Source organism: Chanos chanos, chromosome 1 (assembly GCF_902362185.1).
Source record: "Chanos chanos chromosome 1, fChaCha1.1, whole genome shotgun sequence".
Lineage (NCBI taxonomy): Eukaryota > Metazoa > Chordata > Actinopteri > Gonorynchiformes > Chanidae > Chanos > Chanos chanos.
Window position 1 is genome coordinate 12,147,639 of NC_044495.1, and position 20,070 is coordinate 12,167,708.

The 20,070-nt window shown below is 41.7% G+C and overlaps 1 protein-coding gene across 1 annotated transcript in view; it reads right to left on the reverse strand.

Moving 5' to 3' along the window:
* Positions 1 to 20,070, reverse strand: part of dph6 (diphthamine biosynthesis 6) — a 55,939-nt gene that overhangs the window by 30,366 nt on the left and 5,503 nt on the right. Inside the window, exons 4-8 of the mRNA XM_030785338.1 lie at positions 11,294 to 11,367; positions 9,981 to 10,099; positions 2,500 to 2,561; positions 2,151 to 2,245; positions 1,784 to 1,886 (exon numbers count right to left, since the gene is read on the reverse strand). Coding sequence (XP_030641198.1) covers positions 1,784 to 1,886; positions 2,151 to 2,245; positions 2,500 to 2,561; positions 9,981 to 10,099; positions 11,294 to 11,367 — 453 coding nt within the window. The remainder of the gene's footprint in view (positions 1 to 1,783; positions 1,887 to 2,150; positions 2,246 to 2,499; positions 2,562 to 9,980; positions 10,100 to 11,293; positions 11,368 to 20,070) is intronic.

Genomic DNA, 20,070 nt, shown 5'->3' on the forward strand with positions numbered 1-20,070 from the left:
AGAAATCAAGACGTGGAAAAAGAATAAAGTCGAAAGCCACATCAAAATGCATTAGTGGGCCACAGAGATCCAACTGCAGCAAAATAAATACTGTATTTGATGACAAGTTGGACTGTAAAACTCTCAACTTGCTGCAATGATGACAACGGGAAAATGAAAATCCTTTAATGGATTATCCTCTTTTTCCAAAAATATCGGGACTCGTTGCAGCATCAAAGCCACGAAAGCTGCAAACCACATGGACGATGGTGAACGCTGAGAATATTACAGTTCTGTTCTGAGCCAAGGGAGGACTTTGAACTAAAGCTGTGGCCACACAGCACATTTGCAAGTGTTGATTCTCCAGTATAAAATGTCCCAGACTTGCGCAGAGCTGATTTTAGAGAGGTTTTATGTCCATTAACACCTTAAGTGTTACAACTATCTGGAGGAGGGCACTGTTCTGCAGTAATTTCACGACCGCATTTACTCTGCCGAGTGTTGATTTATATTAACACTAAAAAAGTGTTTACATAATCGTTGCTTCCAAGAGTGGATTATACAAACACTCTCCGCTCTGACTTAATTTAATACGGGCAATTTCCCTGCGTACTCAGTGCTTCCTCTGGGCCAGAAATATAAAATGGCAATTACATATATATACAAATGATAAAATGTCCTAAATACAAACTATTTTATACAATTCACGTAAATAAATTCACATAATTATGGCTGATTTCAAATGGAGACAAAGTTAAATGTAAGGGTGTGTGCATGTGCCTTTTAAATAAATGGGATGACAACACCACCAAACAAGGAGAATAAACTGAAAAAGACGATGACGTCACAGTAGAAACTTTAGATGGGAACCCGCACGAGCCAATCAAATTCATTTCAGCTCCAAGTGTTGTGATTAACCCTGAAATTCACTTTGTTTTAACATTCCCAAGAGTAAAATATGAAATATGCGGTTTGTCATGAGATCAGAGGTCAATGTGTAATGCTTATTGTCATATAATAGACGTAATATGCTGCCAGTCTGGCAAACTAGTGCAGCACATAACGCGTTAAAATAACTGCTAGTAAACTTCACTTTTTTTTGGCTTTCTTAACTAAGGTCAAGTCCATATAGGGTAACAAAGTCTCGACAGCTTCACAATCTGGCATGATTCTACAGTGGATCATGGTAGTTGGCTACATATTGGCATGATTTAAGACTTCTCAGGTGTAGCTATCGGTATACCTGGATTTGGTAAGCATCTGTGGTCACGTTTTCATTCTGGTAATTAACATTTTACAAAATTGTAAGTAAGAACTATAAGGGCCAAGGGGTCATATGTTTGCGCATACGACTACACATCGCCATACACAAAATCATAAAATATCTAACAACAGCAGTAATCATGTAATGGTCTAAGCAATTTAAAAATAACATATCCAGTGATCACGCTGATGTGCAAGTTCACCAGATAATGATAACATTTGTTAGCTAGAAGTTAGTATTCTTCTGGTCGTTCCAAGTCAAAGGTTTGCGAGGTCAACTTTTTGTATTGAAATGCAAAGGCAAACCAAAATACCACAGGGATCTAATGTGTTTATTCTCTTTCCGACAACCCTTTTTTTGACGAGTGACTTATTTTGCTTGCTTCCGCTGCGACCGGTGCTTAAGAGAAATTCTTGTTCATGTGCCACAAGATGCTTGGGACATTACTGAAGGTCTGGGGATGGGGGTGTCTGTGTGTGTGCGCGTGTGTGTGTGTATGCAAATGGGCCTGCTACATAATGGACCTGCGAATCACTTCACAGCACTCACGCTGCTTTTGTCCTCCGTATGCATCTGTGTGAGACGCAGGTAACCAACGGGGGCAAAGGCATCTGCGGAGTGGATAACCGTCTCCATGGAATCACTAGAACAACAGCAACAACATTGTCACAAAAGAAAAAAAAAAAAAAAAAAAAAAAAAAGAAAGGCTGAAACATTTCTAATTACATGAAATAAACAAACATCACATTTATGTGTAGCCACAGCATTCCAGTTATCCCGGCCTTCCATCTGGATCTGATTTGAATGCAGAAAAAAAACTTTGGAGTTTCCAGATTTCCCTTTAAAGGTCAGGGTTTGGGCCTTTAATTACAGAAAAGCTGCCCTCCAGTGCCTGAATGTAACTCACATGACAATCCTTTTCTTGAATAGAGGACAGTCTGTGGTAAACGTCTCATACTCTCCTCCCTCTCCACATATATGAACTCCGTATTTCTCAGAAAGCTGCCAGAGAGATGAGATGAAATGACACAATAATTCGTAAATATTTCTTTTCTTCTTATTTGCCTGGTGTCTTGTTTTACCATGCCAAGCTTATTTTTGTTCTTAATTGAGGGAGCTGACTGAATAACGGAAGGGTAGACATCAATGTTAGTTTGACTGATAAGAACCTGTAAGTTCATCTGAGGTGAAAAACAGGGATAGCCAGTAGGTTCAGATTAAGACTTGAAGTCTATGACAGAGAGAAAGATTCTGACCTGTTTCAGATAGTCTTCCATCTGGGCCAGAGATTTTCCAAGATGCTTCTCAGGATCAAGGCCTGCCAGACACACACACAGGGAGAGAGAGAGAGAGAGAGAGAGAGAGAGAAAGAGAGAGAGAGCCCGAGGAGGGCCCTGATCAGAGACACAGCACAGCAATTGAGGATGACAGCAAGAGGACGGCCGTGTTGTCCATCACACAGACGCACCCACACACACATACACGCACACGCGTGCACACACACACACACACACACACACACACACACACACACACACACACACACACAGAACTTGGCCTGGTTTCATATTTATTTGACTTTGCAAATTGTGTACACAAATCTCTCTGGGGTAAGGTTAACAGTTTTCAGTCGTGCTGAAAAGCAAGCCCCTGCTTGGTTCCTTCGTGAACATAAACTAGGGAGATCCTGTTTATTTGGCTTTCTCCCCTTAAATGGCATTGGGGAAGTGAGTCAGGCACCACAGATGTGCTCAATACACGAGAGGATGGTACGCAGAGAGAGAGAGAGAGAGAGAGAGAGAGAGAGAGAGAGAGAGAGAGAGAGAGAATACAGAGACAGAAAGAAGAGACAGGGAGCAGGAGGAGGGTGAAAGAGTGCTAAAAAAAAACACACAGGAAAAGGGAGAAGAGGAGAATGTGATAAGTGAGTTTCCAATTTCTAAAGAACACTCCCAACAGTCACTGACATATACATATATCTCCTGCCCTCTCTCCCTCTCTTTCTTATGTCTCACTCTTCTCTCATTCCCTCCTCCTTCCTCTCTACGACACCCGTTCTTCTGAAGTCCATGCTCATACATCACCTGACTGATAAGCATCTTTCAGGACAAACACATTCCAGTATTACTAATTTCCATTAACACGCAGGGTCAACTTATCGCAAACCACTTCCAGCATGTCACAACTGACTCTTCACTCTCCCAGAGTCTTCGTCGTCGTCATCATCATCATCATCATCATCATCATCATCATCATCACCATTGTGATGATGATGATCATCATCATCATCACGCTTTGCTTGAAACAGACACACCCCCTCACTAACCCCCCCGTTAGCTGCCACTGATTCCCAATCACTCCCGCTAACTCGTACCAACTCCAACTCCACCTGGTTCTGATCCGGTTTTCCCAGTAAACAAAACCTTTTCGTCTCCCTTTCTTCATAAACAAACACAAAAGGCGCTCATGTCATTACCTATGACTGCAAAAGTCCAGGCTCAGCTCATGGCAGGGCCTGTGAGAGGACTTAGCTCTGTGAGAAATCTAAACACACTGGCTGCTCTGCAGAGCCATCTCCTCAAAACCTCCAAATAAAGCTGAGAGCGGCCATAAGAGACTCTTCCTCTGGCCCCAGACGCCTGCTTTTGCTCAGACTTCTGCCTGGGAATGGTCCCACTGGAATTATCTGAAGCCTAGCAACACCCGCTGTCATGTAGCCTAGCCAAACACCAAGTTCTCAACATCTGCAAGGTTTTTCTGGTTTGTGAAGGATGGAAAGGCTTGTTTAGGAAAGGGTAGCAGGCGTGTTTGAAAGCTGACTGACCGACAACAGTTAATCAGAATGTTTCATTATTGAATTGTGATTTGAAATTAAAGGAAAAAATCCAATGAGTCTAACATTTTTGCAAGCCGGCAATAAAAAGCGTGTCTTGGTCTATCCGTTCGATCCGCAAAGCGCGTGAGCTTATGGAAATGCGGACCGAGTTCTTCAGCTTAATTGACAGATCAGATTTAGCTGTAACTTTCTGGAAGAAAAATCACACATTATCTATTCTTCAAGTTTCTGTGTTTTTTTTTTCCCCTTGACAACCTCAAAGGTCAAGGTCCTATCTGCTAAGCCCCTGAGGGAGACATGCTCTTCAAAAAGGAGGTTACCAGCAGAGCCGCTCGTAATTCCACACTTGGTTCAGCCTCTTTCGGAGCTGCAGGGAAGCGCGGGATTCTGGGCAGGGAAGAAGGAACGGGCCTCATTTCCTCCACCCAAGGGAATGACGTCTGTAATTAGTGTGAGAATATCTAATCTCCAGATCCTCTCATCTTAACCCCACACACAAAGGTAATGCAGAGAATAGCCATTAAAATTCAATTCCATTTAAATATCTGTTTTAATTAGTTATGCCTTTTAACACGTTTCAATGGTTGAGTTCAATTTGCTTTGAGAGTTAAGCCCCCCCCCCCGCCCCCTTTCTATCTTCATTAACGTGATTCTCTTAAATAAAATATGATATGTGATTTGATATTTACATGCAATAGTGTCACACAGGAGGTAGAAAAAGAACTATGCAATATAATGTCATATTTCTTTTGACAACAACTTTTCACGATACTACATAAATGAGAAGTGATTACTTCACACAACAAGGATAAACTCATCCTGTAATCAAAGAATAATCAATTTATATTTTTACTAATCTCGTAACACCAGAGGAGTCTAAAATGTGACGTGTTTCCAGAAATTCAGTTGCTAAACAAGATGAACTGAAAAAATGTATTCAGCAAATTAGTCAAGATGCCAGTCCGTTCACATTATATTAACTGGATATCAAATAAAAACAGACCTGCACCAGCATTATAGGAAAACATACAAGGAAAATGTGTGCGAGATGAACATGACTGGTCTGCATTGGAGCTGAGCTATTTTAATAGTGAGCTTCAGCATTCATTTACATGAGTTTCACATCTCAGTCTCCTCTCTACCTGTTTTACTACCTGACCTAAACCCAATTATCTAACCTCATTACGCCGTATTAAAGCCAAAGAGTCCCACTCCACACTGCCATTCGTCTGCTTTCCAGTGCAGCCTCTGTGCACTTTACACAGACAAGGTTCTAGCGAAACCAAAAAGAATGGCTCGCCTTTAAAAGGATTACAGTCCGTATTATCCTATAAAACAGCAATTAAAGTCAGTGAACTTTCAAACAGGACCATCGAGCAACATGGAAATGGATTTCAAGGCCCTGCCTTAAACTAAATTACCTCAAAATAAGGGGAAAAATTGCATCGTGGCATGCAGAAAGTTAGCACAGTTTCGACATTGCTTTGGTTAACGTGTATCAATTATACAGACCAGGACTAAATACAAAAGATACGACCCACAATATAGCTGTTTGAAAGATGGACAGGCAGGTCTGAGTACTGACTAAACTATTCAGAACACTCAGACAAAGCTGGATCCCTATCTATTATACACTGAATAAATGTATAAATCAAGGGATTGCATATGTCCTCCACAGCAGACAATTAAGATGCTTATCAATCAGATTTAGGATTAATGCAGTACATAGCTTTTACATCAGCTCTCATTCACGGTCCTATTTACTTATATCAACCGAAGGAAAAAAAAAAGAAGAGCTCCTTTGCCTTTGTTACTTATTCAATTGAAATGAAATCAGCTAAGGACCTTTTCCTCTCCGTCTGAGCATAAATCTAAATTAAAGTCTAAGGGCTTTGAGCTATTGCCCGCGGTAAAAAGTATCAGGCACGCACAGGTTGTCTTACAATCTGGCACTTCAACTGACAGCTTGGCTTTAATCCCCGCTTTCTAAGAGAAAAGAAGAGAAAACTAGATTCACGATGTGCAACATATTAGCTTTTTAAACGCCTGAAATAAGCATTTCTTTCTGGCAGGTGAGCTTCTCCTTCTTTTGAACAATGTTCTAAAAGACCTTACTGAAAACAATCGCCTGTTCGGTATCAGCCCATCTGTAAGAAAGAAAGAGAGAAAGAGTGAGAGGCACAGAGGGGTGAGAGGGAGGGTAGGTACGAAAAAAAAAAGAAAAAAAAAACGTCAGATGAGAAGATTAAGGTACATGTGAAATTTGTTTGAGACGGTATCTAAAATTCAATGCCTGTGCATGGAATACCAGTGAAGCTACTAAACGTGATTCAGTCAGGGCTGTAATCTTTTTAGCCGGCGAATGAAATAAAGTGAACGCACGTAATTATAACCTCATCTGATCATTATCTAGTCTTCTCACAGAGACTTTATCCCTTTTTTTTTTTACCGTTTTAACACGAGACATGTGCAGAAGGAGAAAATCTACACAACAAATGATTTTACTCTAACCTGACTAAACATAAGCTTCATATAGGTGAAGATTATTAATTAACGCACAGACTTGCGTGTTGAGGGGTTTATTTGAAGGGTTTTTGAAAAAGGTAATGGTAAAACTTTCAAAAAAAAAAAAAAAAAGAAAGATTTTGTGGGGATGTCTTGTAAGAAAATGTCAAAATTCTTGACTTTGTTTTGTTTTGCAGAGCTTAGAAACTTATCCTAAGCAACCTGGGAAACATACGACCCCAGTCAAGGTTAGCCAGAGAAACCTAAGGGCTTATTTTTCCATTTACTGTCACTGTGTGAAACTCACACTAATTGTATCTATCACAGTGGTTTACTGCTAGCAGTGCAACAAATGTCAACAGCAAATTACGATACGACTCTCCAGACTAATTTGGCTGCAGCCAGTGAAAAGGCAATGAAAGCTGACTTCCTGTGTAATAGCTAGAAGCAGCTTTAAGATATCTGTTGGAGTAAATGGAAAACTTGAGGCCAGATAAACTTGTCATTTGAACTTTACTATTATTGTCACAGTTCAATACTAAGACAATCTTTCCCTTCCCTTGGCCTGGGACTTAAAATGTAAAAGAGTTATTCCTTCTAAAAAAACAAAAACCCTAAAATATGCATAAAGTACCTTATACATTAAGTATATAGATTAAATATACATTAAGTACCTTAATTAATAATAATAAAAAAACACCTTACGGAGAGAAAACATAGGGTTGTTGCCTCATTGTTTGTTGTAGGATGAACAATGAAAATTTGATGAGGAATAATGTGCTCCCTAATTAGGGAAGCATTATCTTATGGCGATCACAGACACAAGTAAAAGGTATGACAACCTAAAATGAATTAACCAATGGGCTACTCACAAAAATAGTTGATACTGCTACTGCTTTGGCTAGATAGTTAGCAGCCCTTTTGGAGGTTATAACCTGAAAATCGTATGTCTCTTGATTTACATAATCTGTTTGAAACTCTCAGAAAGTTAGTTAATTATTAGTTAGTTACATAATTAATTATAATGTTAGCATAGAAAGTTAAAAGTTGCTCTGACATTACTTAAGACCCTAAAAATGTGCTTTTTATTAACAGGTGGACAGTGATTTGAAATGCTAAAATACATGTTTGAATAAATTTCCGCCCATCACTGTTACTCCTTGTTCTTTATCAAGTGTTCTCACTTGTCTTTTCAGGCACTATTATTAAAGAGACTTTAAATTCAGCTACCACCCACCCTAAAAGCACACACACACACACACACACACACACACACAGAAAGACACAGACAGACACACACACACACACACACACACACACACACACACACACACACACAAAAACCGCATCCAGACATTTGTCGTTTCAAATCCAGCCATGACCCCTTCAGTGGGAGGGGAGTGTTTACCTCCATCTGGGGTCTGTATGGGTAAACCTCTACCTTCCACTCACGTACAGCCTCTCTTCTGTTACCCTATACTTTCCCCTAACACACACAGAGCTGCTCCAACCTGCTCAGATGAAAGCTGCACTTATTTCAGCTCTGTCTCTAACCAGCCCCAGGCACTGCACACTGATTCCACTCTCTCATTCCTAATTACTGACGCCTGGGGACGGGGGAGGAGTCAGCGTTGATAAGATCTTGCCTCTCTACCTGTAGCTAAGGAGAAAAACACAGACACACAGATGCACACGTACACACACGCGGCGCGCACACATACGCACATACACACACCTCTGGTGGTTTTCCTTTCTAATTATAATCCTCCAGAAATGCAGAAAATTTGCTTTTAGAGAGCTATTTGTCAAGAGCAGGTCATGGCTTCCCTGGTAAGGCCGGAGGACTTTGAGTTTTGCTGTGTTCTGACATTGCGGTTTGCTTTGGGGGGGGGTTTGAAAGGTTTCTCAAGGGTCTGTCAGAGAAGCATTCCTAACACACATACAAAGGGCCTTTGTATTCCACAGCAAACGAAGATGTTGTTTAGAAGGGGGAAGGTAATTAGCAAAATTAGCTCCTCTCTAGTTAGACTGCTACTTCTTCTACCAAGTTTAAAAAAGGACCAGCGTGAGCACTAGTATTAAACCAAAAGAACAAGCTCCTAATATACTGTACTGTCTCAAATAAATAAATAAACACAGGACTAAAAAACCCCTCTATTTCTACATTGGAAAAGTACAAAGAAATAATGAACAAAGTTCACTCCAGTTCTTACATAAATAAGGCTATTTCATACTCTTATACCTGCTATAATATTTAGGGTCAAATAGGATAATCATGTAAACAAAAAAAAAAAAAAATGAACAACCACACACAAGGGATTAAAAAAAGGCCCTGAGTATAGCTTGGACACATTTTTGTTCTTTTTTTTTACGGTATGCTGCCAGACCGTTTTTTTCAGCCCGACCTAAACTTCATTCCAATTGTAGACACATGTAATAAATGTTCTCTCAGATGAAAATGTTCATGCGAACAGGTCTTTCAAAGTAGCAGTCAGGCTACGCCACTTCTCCAATGATTAGGATCGAAGGCAATGTCAGTCACTTAGGAGCAAGTAAACAGTTTTCAAACGATGATTTATTACTACAAGTAGCTTGAGAATGAAGAAAGGAACCCATTTGCAAGCCATATTATCATTTATCATTTTCTTCTTTCTGCATACGACAAGCAGATACACATCTCTGTCTTCATACAGGGAACAAGCCGCAGGAACCAAAAAAAAAAAAACAAAAAAAAAATAACAACTTGGTTTTGTGTGAGTGAGTGTGTGTGTTTTTTTAATTCTCTTAGTCAGCAACCTGATCCATATCTCTCTCAGGGCATCACAGTGAGTGAGAAAGACAAAAACAGGTGTCAAGGCACCAACCTCTCTTCTCTGTCACGCTGCCATTTTAGAGGTTTTAAAATGAGATGTGAGATACTTAATCCAAACTTAAATTACGCCCCGTGTGTTGTGAGATATGCCAGGACTCAGAAATGTGTCTCAGCTTTTCCGAAGGGGAAAAAAAAACCAACAAAAAAAAAACAAAACAAGAACAATGCCTCAGCAGTAGCACGCAATAATTAACGGGTTTCATTAATGTGACATGTAATCATCTGTGTGATCTTTCTTCCACTTCATCTCTCTCTCTCTCTCTCTCTCTCTCTCTCTCTCTTTTTCATATTGTTCTCTGCTCCACTGAGTCCATTGGTGGCTCAAATCTCAACATGTCTACAAAGCTCAGATTGGTTATTTCAGGTTTAATCTCTCTTTGGTTACACTGCCCCCCTCCACCCCTCTAATCCCCCTCCCTGGACGACCCAACAGAGAGAGGGTTCAAGAGTAAAAGAGAAGAGCTCTAAGCCGACAATAGCAGGGTGTGGTCACCGGACTGCTCTGTCGCTGCCTGTTCACCCACCGAAAGCGGCCACTTTGATGAGGAGGGCGTGGATGTCACTCGATATCATCTCCGACAACAGCTCCGCCTGATCCCGGCGCCACAGGTAGGCAAGAGGCTGGAGCCTTAGCCTACAGCACCTGTGAGAGAGAGAGAGGGAAAACAAGAGTATGATAAACATGGTAAGGCCCACAAAGAAAAAAAGAAAGAAAGACAGAGAGAAAGAAAGAAAGAAAGAAAGAAAGAAAGAAAGAAAGGGAGACAAAGACAGGGAAATAAGCAGAGAAAGGCAGGGAGAACGAGAGAGTGACAGAAAGAAAGGAAGAGAGGGAGAGAGAAAGAGAGAGAGAGAGAGAGAGAGAGAGAGAGAGAGAGAGAGACAGAGAGAGAGAGAGAGAGAGAGAGAGAGAGAGAGAGAGAGAGAGAGAGAGAGAGAGCAAGGTACTCAAGGAGACACTTGCCACAACCTCAACTACTTCAAAGGCACTTAGCTTAACTTTCCCTGTCTGGGCTCGGTGCCACTGCTGTGCTCCAATGGCACACGCATGGACGGCCATTTCAAAGCCGCTGGCTTAGACGCAGTGGAGGGTGTAAATTAAAAGTGTAATTACAATAAGGCCACGCCACCCTGTAACGTCTCTGCCTGTCAGGTAGCGTGATGGCACAGGTAACCGGAGCCGAAACCATGCGGCTGTGTGCGTCTGTTTGCCCGGGGTGAGGGGGGACTGGAACAATGACTGAGTGACAGTGGTATTTGTCGACAGGGCGAGAGGGAGAGAGAGAGAGGGAGAGAGAGAGGGAGGGAGAGAGAGAGAGATAGAGAGAGAGAGAGAGAGAGAGAGAGAGAGGCAACGCTGAGGAACACTAGCTGAAAGAGCCTTGTGCTGGAATGTGTGAGAGACAGACAAGACTTTAGTAAAGCGACAGGGCAGGCAGAGGTGAGAGCGATGGGGCCCCAGCCCAGGGGCCTTCATCACTGGCAGAGAAGGAGGCCAGCGAGAGAGTGAGAGAGGCTGTTCCACTCCAAATGCCAGATACGGACGTGTGGGACAGAAAATAGTGTGTAAAATTTTGTAGAGGTGTGTAGGCTATCAACATGTTTAACAGTCACGCTTGAAGTGTCACCTCACCCAAAAAGTCGACTGTTTTAACCTAACATGTTGCATTTTTGATTACACTTTGAAGCAATATTCAATTCCTGCTGTTTACCTAAGGGAAGGGCAGTGTTTTTAGGTTACGGCACCCCCCCCCCCACCACGTATTGAAACCGTTCTGGTGATAAAGTGAGGAGAGTCTCATTTTGAAACACTGAAAAAAAAAGATGGACAACTTACACATTTTCCACACGAACTCTTTGGTAGTCAGACAAAATGGCCCCAACTGACACAGCTTCTACTCCCTCCTTTTCCTGGAGAACAGGAAGAGAGAGGGAAAAATACATCATAAAAGAGTTTCAAGCAAAATTTTCCCTCTGTGGCTCTATCAACAGTGCTAATGTTGTAAGAAACTTCAGGCTCATTGTCATGACGAAAAGTTTCTCACAGGCAGATGGAGTTTCTGAGTCACTGTTTGAGACTGTTTTTAAATCTAAAAATGATAATTAAGTAACTCTTCCTTTAAGGAGAGACTGAGGTATACGATGGCTTTTAGGGAAAGAGAGCGAAAAAAAAAAAAAAAAACCTCAGTTACGTTCACACACACGCACACACAAAAACACACACACAGCAAGACTGAGAAAACAGCAAGCTCAATAGCAAGCCTTTTCCTTCATCAGATAGAGAGAAGGGGATGTTTACACAGCAAAGTTATCATGGTCTTCCTGACCTCTGCGCACATCCCCTAGAAACACACACACACACACACACACAGCCCACCCTAGTCTTGACTTCTTCACATTTGCTCTCCCTTTCTTATCAGCAACCTCCTTGCACTGACCCTTAGTGCTGTCCATCCACAAACACTAACCCTCAATCCAGCCTTTCACATCTGTAACTGTCTCTCTAAACAAAAGCACCAAGGCCTTCCAATTCCCATTCACACAAACTGCTTCTGTGCCCCAAACTCCCTCTGTCACACTAACACAACCAAAGCCCACTCCAGCACTCAGCGGCAGGCTTAAGGGCCATGCTTGAAACCTTTACCAAATAGACTACACACGGCTACTTTGACTAACATGAACTGCTGCTCCATAGTACAGGCCACTGAGTGAAGGCTGAGATGGAGAGCACAAACTACTGCTCAACAACTGTGTATATAACTTGGGCTTTAGATACTCCTAATGTGCATTTGTTTATTTGCTTTGTAGTGTTGAGATAATTAAATGTTTGATTCTGTTAAGAGCATATGTATTTTATTCTATCAACTGTATATACACTGATATCCACATGTTCCAGAGGGAGACTGACATTTGCATTGAAGGCTGCGAAGAGTTTGTATTTAGTCCCAGGAAAAGAGGACAGATCGGAAGGGCCCTCATGTGCACACATGTGCATGTGTACGTCCTTCGTGTGCGCACATGCACGCATGCACACACACACACACACTCATGCACACGCGCGCGCACACACACACACTGCTTCATTAGGACATTACATGTGCTGTAATTAGAATTGGGGTCCAGTTGTACACTCAGGGGATGCACAAGTTGTCAGTAAATTACCTCGTAGCATTATCAATTTCCCAGGCTACTGGTCCTTAAGATAACCTCCCCCTCCCCGTAGTCTTCTCCCGCAATTTCTCTCTGTCTGATCAACATGCTGATTAAAACAGGCGCCTGTGTAAACCTTTGATACTTTTTAAATGAAATCCATGCACTGCCTCAGGGACCAATGCTGTTTCCACCATTATGTGTCAGCTAATCTGATAATGAACATATATGTATAAATATATCTCTCTCTTTGTGTGTCTGTGTGTGTGTGTGTGCGTGTGCGTGTGTGTGTGTGTGTGTGTGTGTGTGTGTATGAGAGACATGGTTATACAGCAGCCTCAGGCAGGAGTGTAATAGAAAGGGAGACAGACACTGTGTCCAGTCTCTAGTCTCTCTCTCACTCACAAACACAGACACACACAGACACACACATACACACACATACACACTCTCTTACACACTTGGTTCATCTAACTGGGGACAGGGCGAGTACATTACGTAGACGGAGGATGTTTAACAATATAAAAATCATTCAGTACTTTCCCAGTAGTATCACACTGGCAGACAGTAGCATAACATGCCATAAAGAAACATCCCAAGTCGATGACTAACACTGTATCAACACCAGTCACAACACAACACACAGTGTTCATCAGCATGGCCCTCCACTCTCCACTCAGGCAGCGCCTACATGAAGCGGACAGTAAATCTGGACTCCTGCCTCTCTGGCTGCACGGCACTGGAAAGGCTACATGACTCTGACTGTCAGACTGGGAGTAAGGAGTTTCAGTGCTAATTCAGATGTGATCACTGCTATATTTAAGAGAGCCTCGGGGCGGAAAAATCTTTTTTAATGCAATTTCCCCGCCTAAAAAATGTCTGTCAGTTTCTATGAGAGCAAAGCAACTGCAAGACGGCAGTCGCTTCTCTGCGAGGTTTACAACAGTGCACAAAGCAGTTAGGCCTTGGTCCTGCACATTTGATAGAGAGATAGAGAGAGAGAGAGAGAGAGAGAGAGAGACAGAGACAGAGACAGAGAGATAGGGAGCAACAAACAGTCAAACAGACACAGAGGGAGTGAGAGAGAGAAAGAAAGAGTGAGAGGGAGCGAGAGACAGAGACAGAGACAGAGAGAGAGAGACTATGATAACAATGGATTTAGGCTTTCAGCTAGCTCCATGCTAAGACATGAATTACAATAATAGACGGACAGCATCACACGATAATAATAGCCCCTCACTGCCCGTTCCTTCCAATGTTGTGGGGACAGGAGAAGAGACATTCTCACACCCATTTCTGTCTAATGTCCATTTTCAGCCCTAGACCGTTTATAAACAAAACGGAGTGAGAGGGCCTGGAGAAAGAGGTTATTTTTGGATGCCGCTTTGTTTTTTCATGCTGTTCTAGTCATTGCTGTGAGACTGACAGGAATGAGAGAAGGACTAGTTTCGCTCGCAAAACGACAAACGGGGAGCCTGAACAAACTGAGCCGCTCAGATTTCACAAATTCTGGGCATATTTTCTCATCCTATGTGGGAAAAAGCGGGAGGAATTATTGTCGGTCGAGAAGGGGTGGTGACGGCATCAGTGGGGGCCAAAGACATACGATCTAGAGAAATGGATATTGCAGAATTGTTCCATGTCTTCATTACATTATAAAAACATAAATTTAGATTTCACGCTGTGTGAAATATTTATCCGTGTTTTTAATAACTTTCAGGAAAAAAAAAAAGACTGAGCCGGATCATGAATATCTCGATGAAAAACAACTTTTAGAAGTGAAAGTATTACCACGATACTTATAAAAGTAACCCTATCAAACGCGTAAAAAAAATATTCATGCGCAGAATACGCACTAGTACAAATAGCGAGTAACCCCTTGGCCCAGAATATAAAAGCTTGTGAAAACGGGACCTGGCGTACGGTCGCGGTTTGTCAAAATCGCCCTGGCCCCTAAATCATCTCGTTAGCTTTTCTTCCCCCCTCTCTTTCGGTGCTACCGCTTCGAGAGTGGACCACGGTTAGCACAGCTACTACTGCTTCTTTTGCCTTTTCATGCCCTTGTTGGAGTTCTGAGGGGTTTGGAATAAAGAGCTATTAAAGGTTAAAAGTCTCTCTCTCTCTCTCTTTCTTTTATTTACAAAGCTCTGAGCATAAGAGGATAAATGAAGAGGGATGACTGGGAGCGTCAGGGCCGGGAAGCGCACGCACGCACGCACACACACACACACACACACACACACACACACACACACACGCCTGTCAGTGGAGCTGCTTATCCCCCTTTCCACTCATTAATGTGTGCTACTAATTGCTGAATTCATTAAATCTAAGCCCCTAATGTCTCTTATGAAAATGTATGTACTTGGCTGGATGATTAAGATGTTAGAGTGGAGATGATTAAAGCGGAGACGTGAACTACAAAAAGAAACAATTATCCAATCCCACTTTCGAAGTCCCAAATGTGATGTGGTGTCGTTACGAAGCGCAGGACAAAGATCCACGGGATCTATTTGTTCGGATCGTCCGGATAGCCCGCGAGCGTCAAGCGGTAGAAGGTGCCGGAAACCGACTTGAGCAGAGGTCTAGAAAGAACTGTCTGTGTGGACAACCGAATGCACACACACACAAAAGAAAAAATGAACTGAAAGATAAACTGGTGTCTTATTACCATGACAAGTGAATTCATGGCTAAGAATCATTCGAAATAGTACTTGAAGGTGTTATTTCCATGTTTCCATAACTCATCTCTCCAAGTCATAAACATGAGGTTAGTAATACAGCATTAAAGCAAAGAGCAGTTTCTTCTCTCTTTTCTTCACAGGCAGGGACTCCAGGCAGGGGAGGTTCTGCATAGTATGACTTAAAATGGTAGAGCCAGAGAAGAGTGACATGTAGACAGAAAACAGACATAAACCTAAAATAAAAAAAAAAAAAAAACATTTTAAGGAAAAGTCTGCCAGTGTTTCATCTTATCACTTTGGTGTTCTTTCCTTAAAACAAGCTAAATTTCTGTTTCCCTTATTGTACTCAAACTGTTTCCATATAAGGGTGTTAACTGTTACTAAGTCATGCATTTACGGAGTTCTTTTGAGGTAAGAACATGATGCTTAGAAAATGAAAACATGTGTAGAACTTCCCCTTAAGTTCAACCAGCTACCTAACTGATCAAAAACATAACAAATAAATGTAGCGGGTCAAGTCTCAGTCTTGCTGCATACTGTTTACATAATTTTGTGCTCATTGTGCCCTCTGCCCGTGGCATGACGAGTCTGGAAGACAGCTAAGAAATTAATTGAAGTGCTTTGAATGACAGTTTGCTCAAGGGCAGTCAGGACCAGCACACGCCGAGGCACATCCTCGCTGTCATTCTGACACACACACACACACACACACACACACACACACACACCCTTATCCCACCCCTCTCCAGGATCCATCAGTGAGTGACTGGACCCAACATGATTTTAATGGGGCCCCTCCATTACATCAGCTCTCCACCCAGTTGTAATAGGATTGCTCTGTGCCACACAGGAGCCCTGCTGGAGCGGCTGGGGGACCCTGTAGTGATGATACATGCTGGGTCAAGTAATTTGTGCTTAATAAAATCTCCAAACACTCACAGGGCATGTCATTTAACTCCAAACACACTCAACAGCTGCTTGAGAAAGAGACAGAAACCGTCCTACGTTCTAAGGTCAGAAACTGACAGTCATTTTATTTCTTCCTTTTTTAAATTCATTTTTCATTTGTACCAACCACTGTTGTGAAGCATATATTAAAAATTTTTTTATATATATATGACAACTAAATAAACCGTTGACATCAAGGACTAAGATAAGTGTTACTCTAACACAAGATGAACATGATAAGAGTAAACATAGAAAATGATAATTTTATGAAATGCCTTTAATATTTGTTATTCAGGTAAAAACAAATGCCACCTTAGGCAACTAAATATTAAACCCATCTGTGGGAAATATGTTGTACTGATTATACTGTAACTCTCTTGACTTTTAACATAACATCAGCGTATAGTCATGTGTTGTGAACTCACAGGCGGTTAATGTTCTTTGACCAGAGCTGTGCCTTGGAGGTACTCTCCTTTTTGGTACTGTCCTTTCGAAACGTCTCTTTAACTATGATTTACTCTTTGCCTCTCTTTCTAAAGCGAACAGAGGGATGATTCTCGGCAACAAGACACAAACCGGTGAGAGCTTAAACACACTTGACTGTCTTTACAGAAGAGAGAGCAGGTTAAATTTATTTTTTATGGTGAAAAATATATATATTTCATGGGGACACTGCAAAGCGTATAAATCATTCTATCTAACCATAATGAGCAACTTTACAGTATGCAAGCCACAAAATCATGACCTTCCCACCTAGATTGTCCTTCTGCCTTACATCCTATCAGCACAGAATAAAAAAAAAAAAAGAAGAAGAAAGTTTCAACTCTTCTATCTGGAAAAAAGTGAGTCTTTTTTTTTTTTTGTAAAGAAGCCACCTTGGTTATTTGTGTGGAGTCTTATGGCCTGCAGTATACACACAACTCTAGCTGTGATTCATCGGGACTGACAGAGCTGTTTTCGTAGATGGACTCGCACATAAATATGCCATGCCACACAGCTGGAAAACGTAGAAATTCATCAGGTTTAAAAAGTAGAGAGAGATTAACGTTTCACGAGTTCTCTCTTAAATATATACGGTTACGTAAACAGGGCTGCCAGACGTCAAGACAGGCCAAAGCCGAAAGCTGAGCCAAGCCAAGCACAAAGGGCTGGTTACAGAACAAATTCAGAGTACGTTTAAAAAAAAAAAAAAAAAAAGATTTTCCATATCAACATTTATGGAAAAACTAAAAGCTGAAATACAGCCTAGCTGGGAAGTAGCACAAAGTCCATTCGTTTTAATCACTTTGATAATTTAGAAGGGGAAGAAAGTACTTCAGTCTTACAAGAAGTTAGGAGTACTTGTCAGTGTCTGGCGTTGTTGAAGCCTGTGATATTTGACACTCTGCATCCACAAGCAAAGAATAAAACAGCAAACCCTTGTCCTGACATGACTTCTGTCAAAAGGCATAAACAGGTAGAAACTGGGCTTCGCTCCCATACCCTGCACTGGCCAATATCTAACAGACTGACATGGAGAGTAAACTACACCACGCCAGTGTGTCATCTGCTATTCACACATTCCTACAACAACACCGACCACTTCAGTGAAAGCTTAAAAAAAAAACAAAAACAAAAACCTTTACTACTTCGGAGCTGTTCCAGAGGACCTTATTAAAGAAGAAGGCACTAAAAACAGAGGGGAACCATCTCCCTTTCACTGTCAACAACTTTTGAGCCTCAGACATCTTCGCAAGCCTTCCCCCTTCTTCCCTCTCTGGCCGACAGGGTGGGAGCAGCCACAGGTCTAACACGCTGCCCAGGCTCCAGACCCTGTTTTTCTTTTGTTGGTTATAGCCTAATCTACAGGGGGTATAAAGCCCGCCACAAATAACCCTCTTGAGGAATGTACCTCACTAGAGCCAAACAGAGAAGTCATCTGAATATTTGTGGGTACAAGACTGATAGTGATCCCTCAGCTATGTGGCCAGATGAGAAGAAGCAGACATATTCCAGCCGTGCCAATGACATATTCCCATATAAAAAAGGTAAAATGTCTTCTTTCTCTCAGGAGTTCATGCCAGAGGAATACAGTCCATGCAGAGCGAAGGAGCCCCTCTCACTTGACATTTCTGGCTTGGTAAAACCGTGTTGTTGTTCTTGGACTGTCTCCAGTTCAAAATGTTTTATTGGTGAAGAAAAAGTGGTAAAAAGTTCGATTCAAAACTACAGACCGAATAGGAAACCTTCCCCAGCTTTATTTATGAATAAACAGTAGAAACTCCCGACATCTTTGGAATCCTCAGTTTCATTTCTGTCGGTGAGGTCTAAGAGAGAACCCGACAAAAACCCTGTACACCATCTAAACATCAGACGCTGTCAAGCACTTTGTTCAGTATGGGTTTTCATACAGTATCTTAGAGAACTAATTACCTAGGCTTTCTGGAGAACTTTGTATGTAGTTTTAAACTTTGGAATAAAAGCTCTTTATGAGGAGCTTTATAGCTTAAAAGAACTTCTAAAGGAGCTAAAATTTGCGCTTAGAAATTGGCATAGTATCAGTAAGACAGTGGCTTTTCAAGACCTTTCATGAAAAGAAAGATCTGCAGTTCGAGCAGCAATATTGAACAGGTGTAGTTCTTACAGAGAAAAAATACAGTTTGTCACAGACTTAATTACAGTGAACAAATGTTTCAACCACATGCGTACATTAGCATTTTCTTCCAACATCACTCTCTACTCTGCGGCAGAAGTGATATTACTCCGAAATTTGCTTTTAATGTGATTCCTTGCAGCAGCCCTGACACATTTTACGAATACGAGCGCAGAATAATTTGCGTCGGGGGCTTTTCTCTCAAACATTGTTCTTTAGTTTCCGCGAGCACAAATAGACTGTATCAAACTCGCAGCAGCAGTGGGTCAATCAAGACAGCGACACTATCTCAGCTGGAACTATCCCTCAAAGTGTATTCAAAAAAAGAGTAATGCTTGGACCTGGTTTACAGAGATTTGATGCAAATAACTCCGAGCTATGTCTACAATTTGCCTTGGCGGCCAAGCTTCATGGATTTAAAAAAAAAATAAAAAATAAAATAACATTCTCCATTGGAACGACCAGTGTAAGCTGCTCATGCCCTTGGCAAGCCACGATAAGGCTATCTTTGCAATCATCTCTAAACAAGATTGAACAAAGTACATTAGGCAGAAAAATACAAACAAATTACAAAGGCTTTAGGCAAGGCTCTTTATCTAATGTTTGTGTGACTGTTAACGGTAGGGGTGGGGGGGGGGAATGTGCTTGGGTCTAAATAGATCCTGTCCTGCCACTTCCACACGGCCAGAAAACAATGCGAGTAACCATTATCAGAGCGGTTCTGGTGGCCTTCCTCATGCGGAAAACAAGCAAACGCGCCCATTCTTTCCAGTAAAGACGAGACTTTGACTGTATTTAAAGCCCGCATAAATCTCTCCCTCCCCAAAACCCCCGCCAAAAAAGGAAAAAAGACATTAGTGCAGGTGTAATAATTTCGAATGCTAAAAATACACAGCACACAGAAAATCCAAGCCAGTACAAATTGACACTAAAGGCTTTGGCTAGCCATACCAGTCACTAAATTAAAAATTAACAATCAGCCCACTAACAGAAAATTCGGGCTATAGGGTGTTTACTCTGGCTAACGCACAGCGTGTTGTACCTGCTTACACGGGCCTCCAAATAGAGAGCACTTTTCTCATGTTAGATTTTCTATTGATCCAATGTGCCATGGGACTGACCTACAGTGTCAGGGTTTTCAGAGTGAGCAGGTCTGATGGTATTCATTCTTGTTTAGCTCTTTTCTTTTTTGGCGCTGTA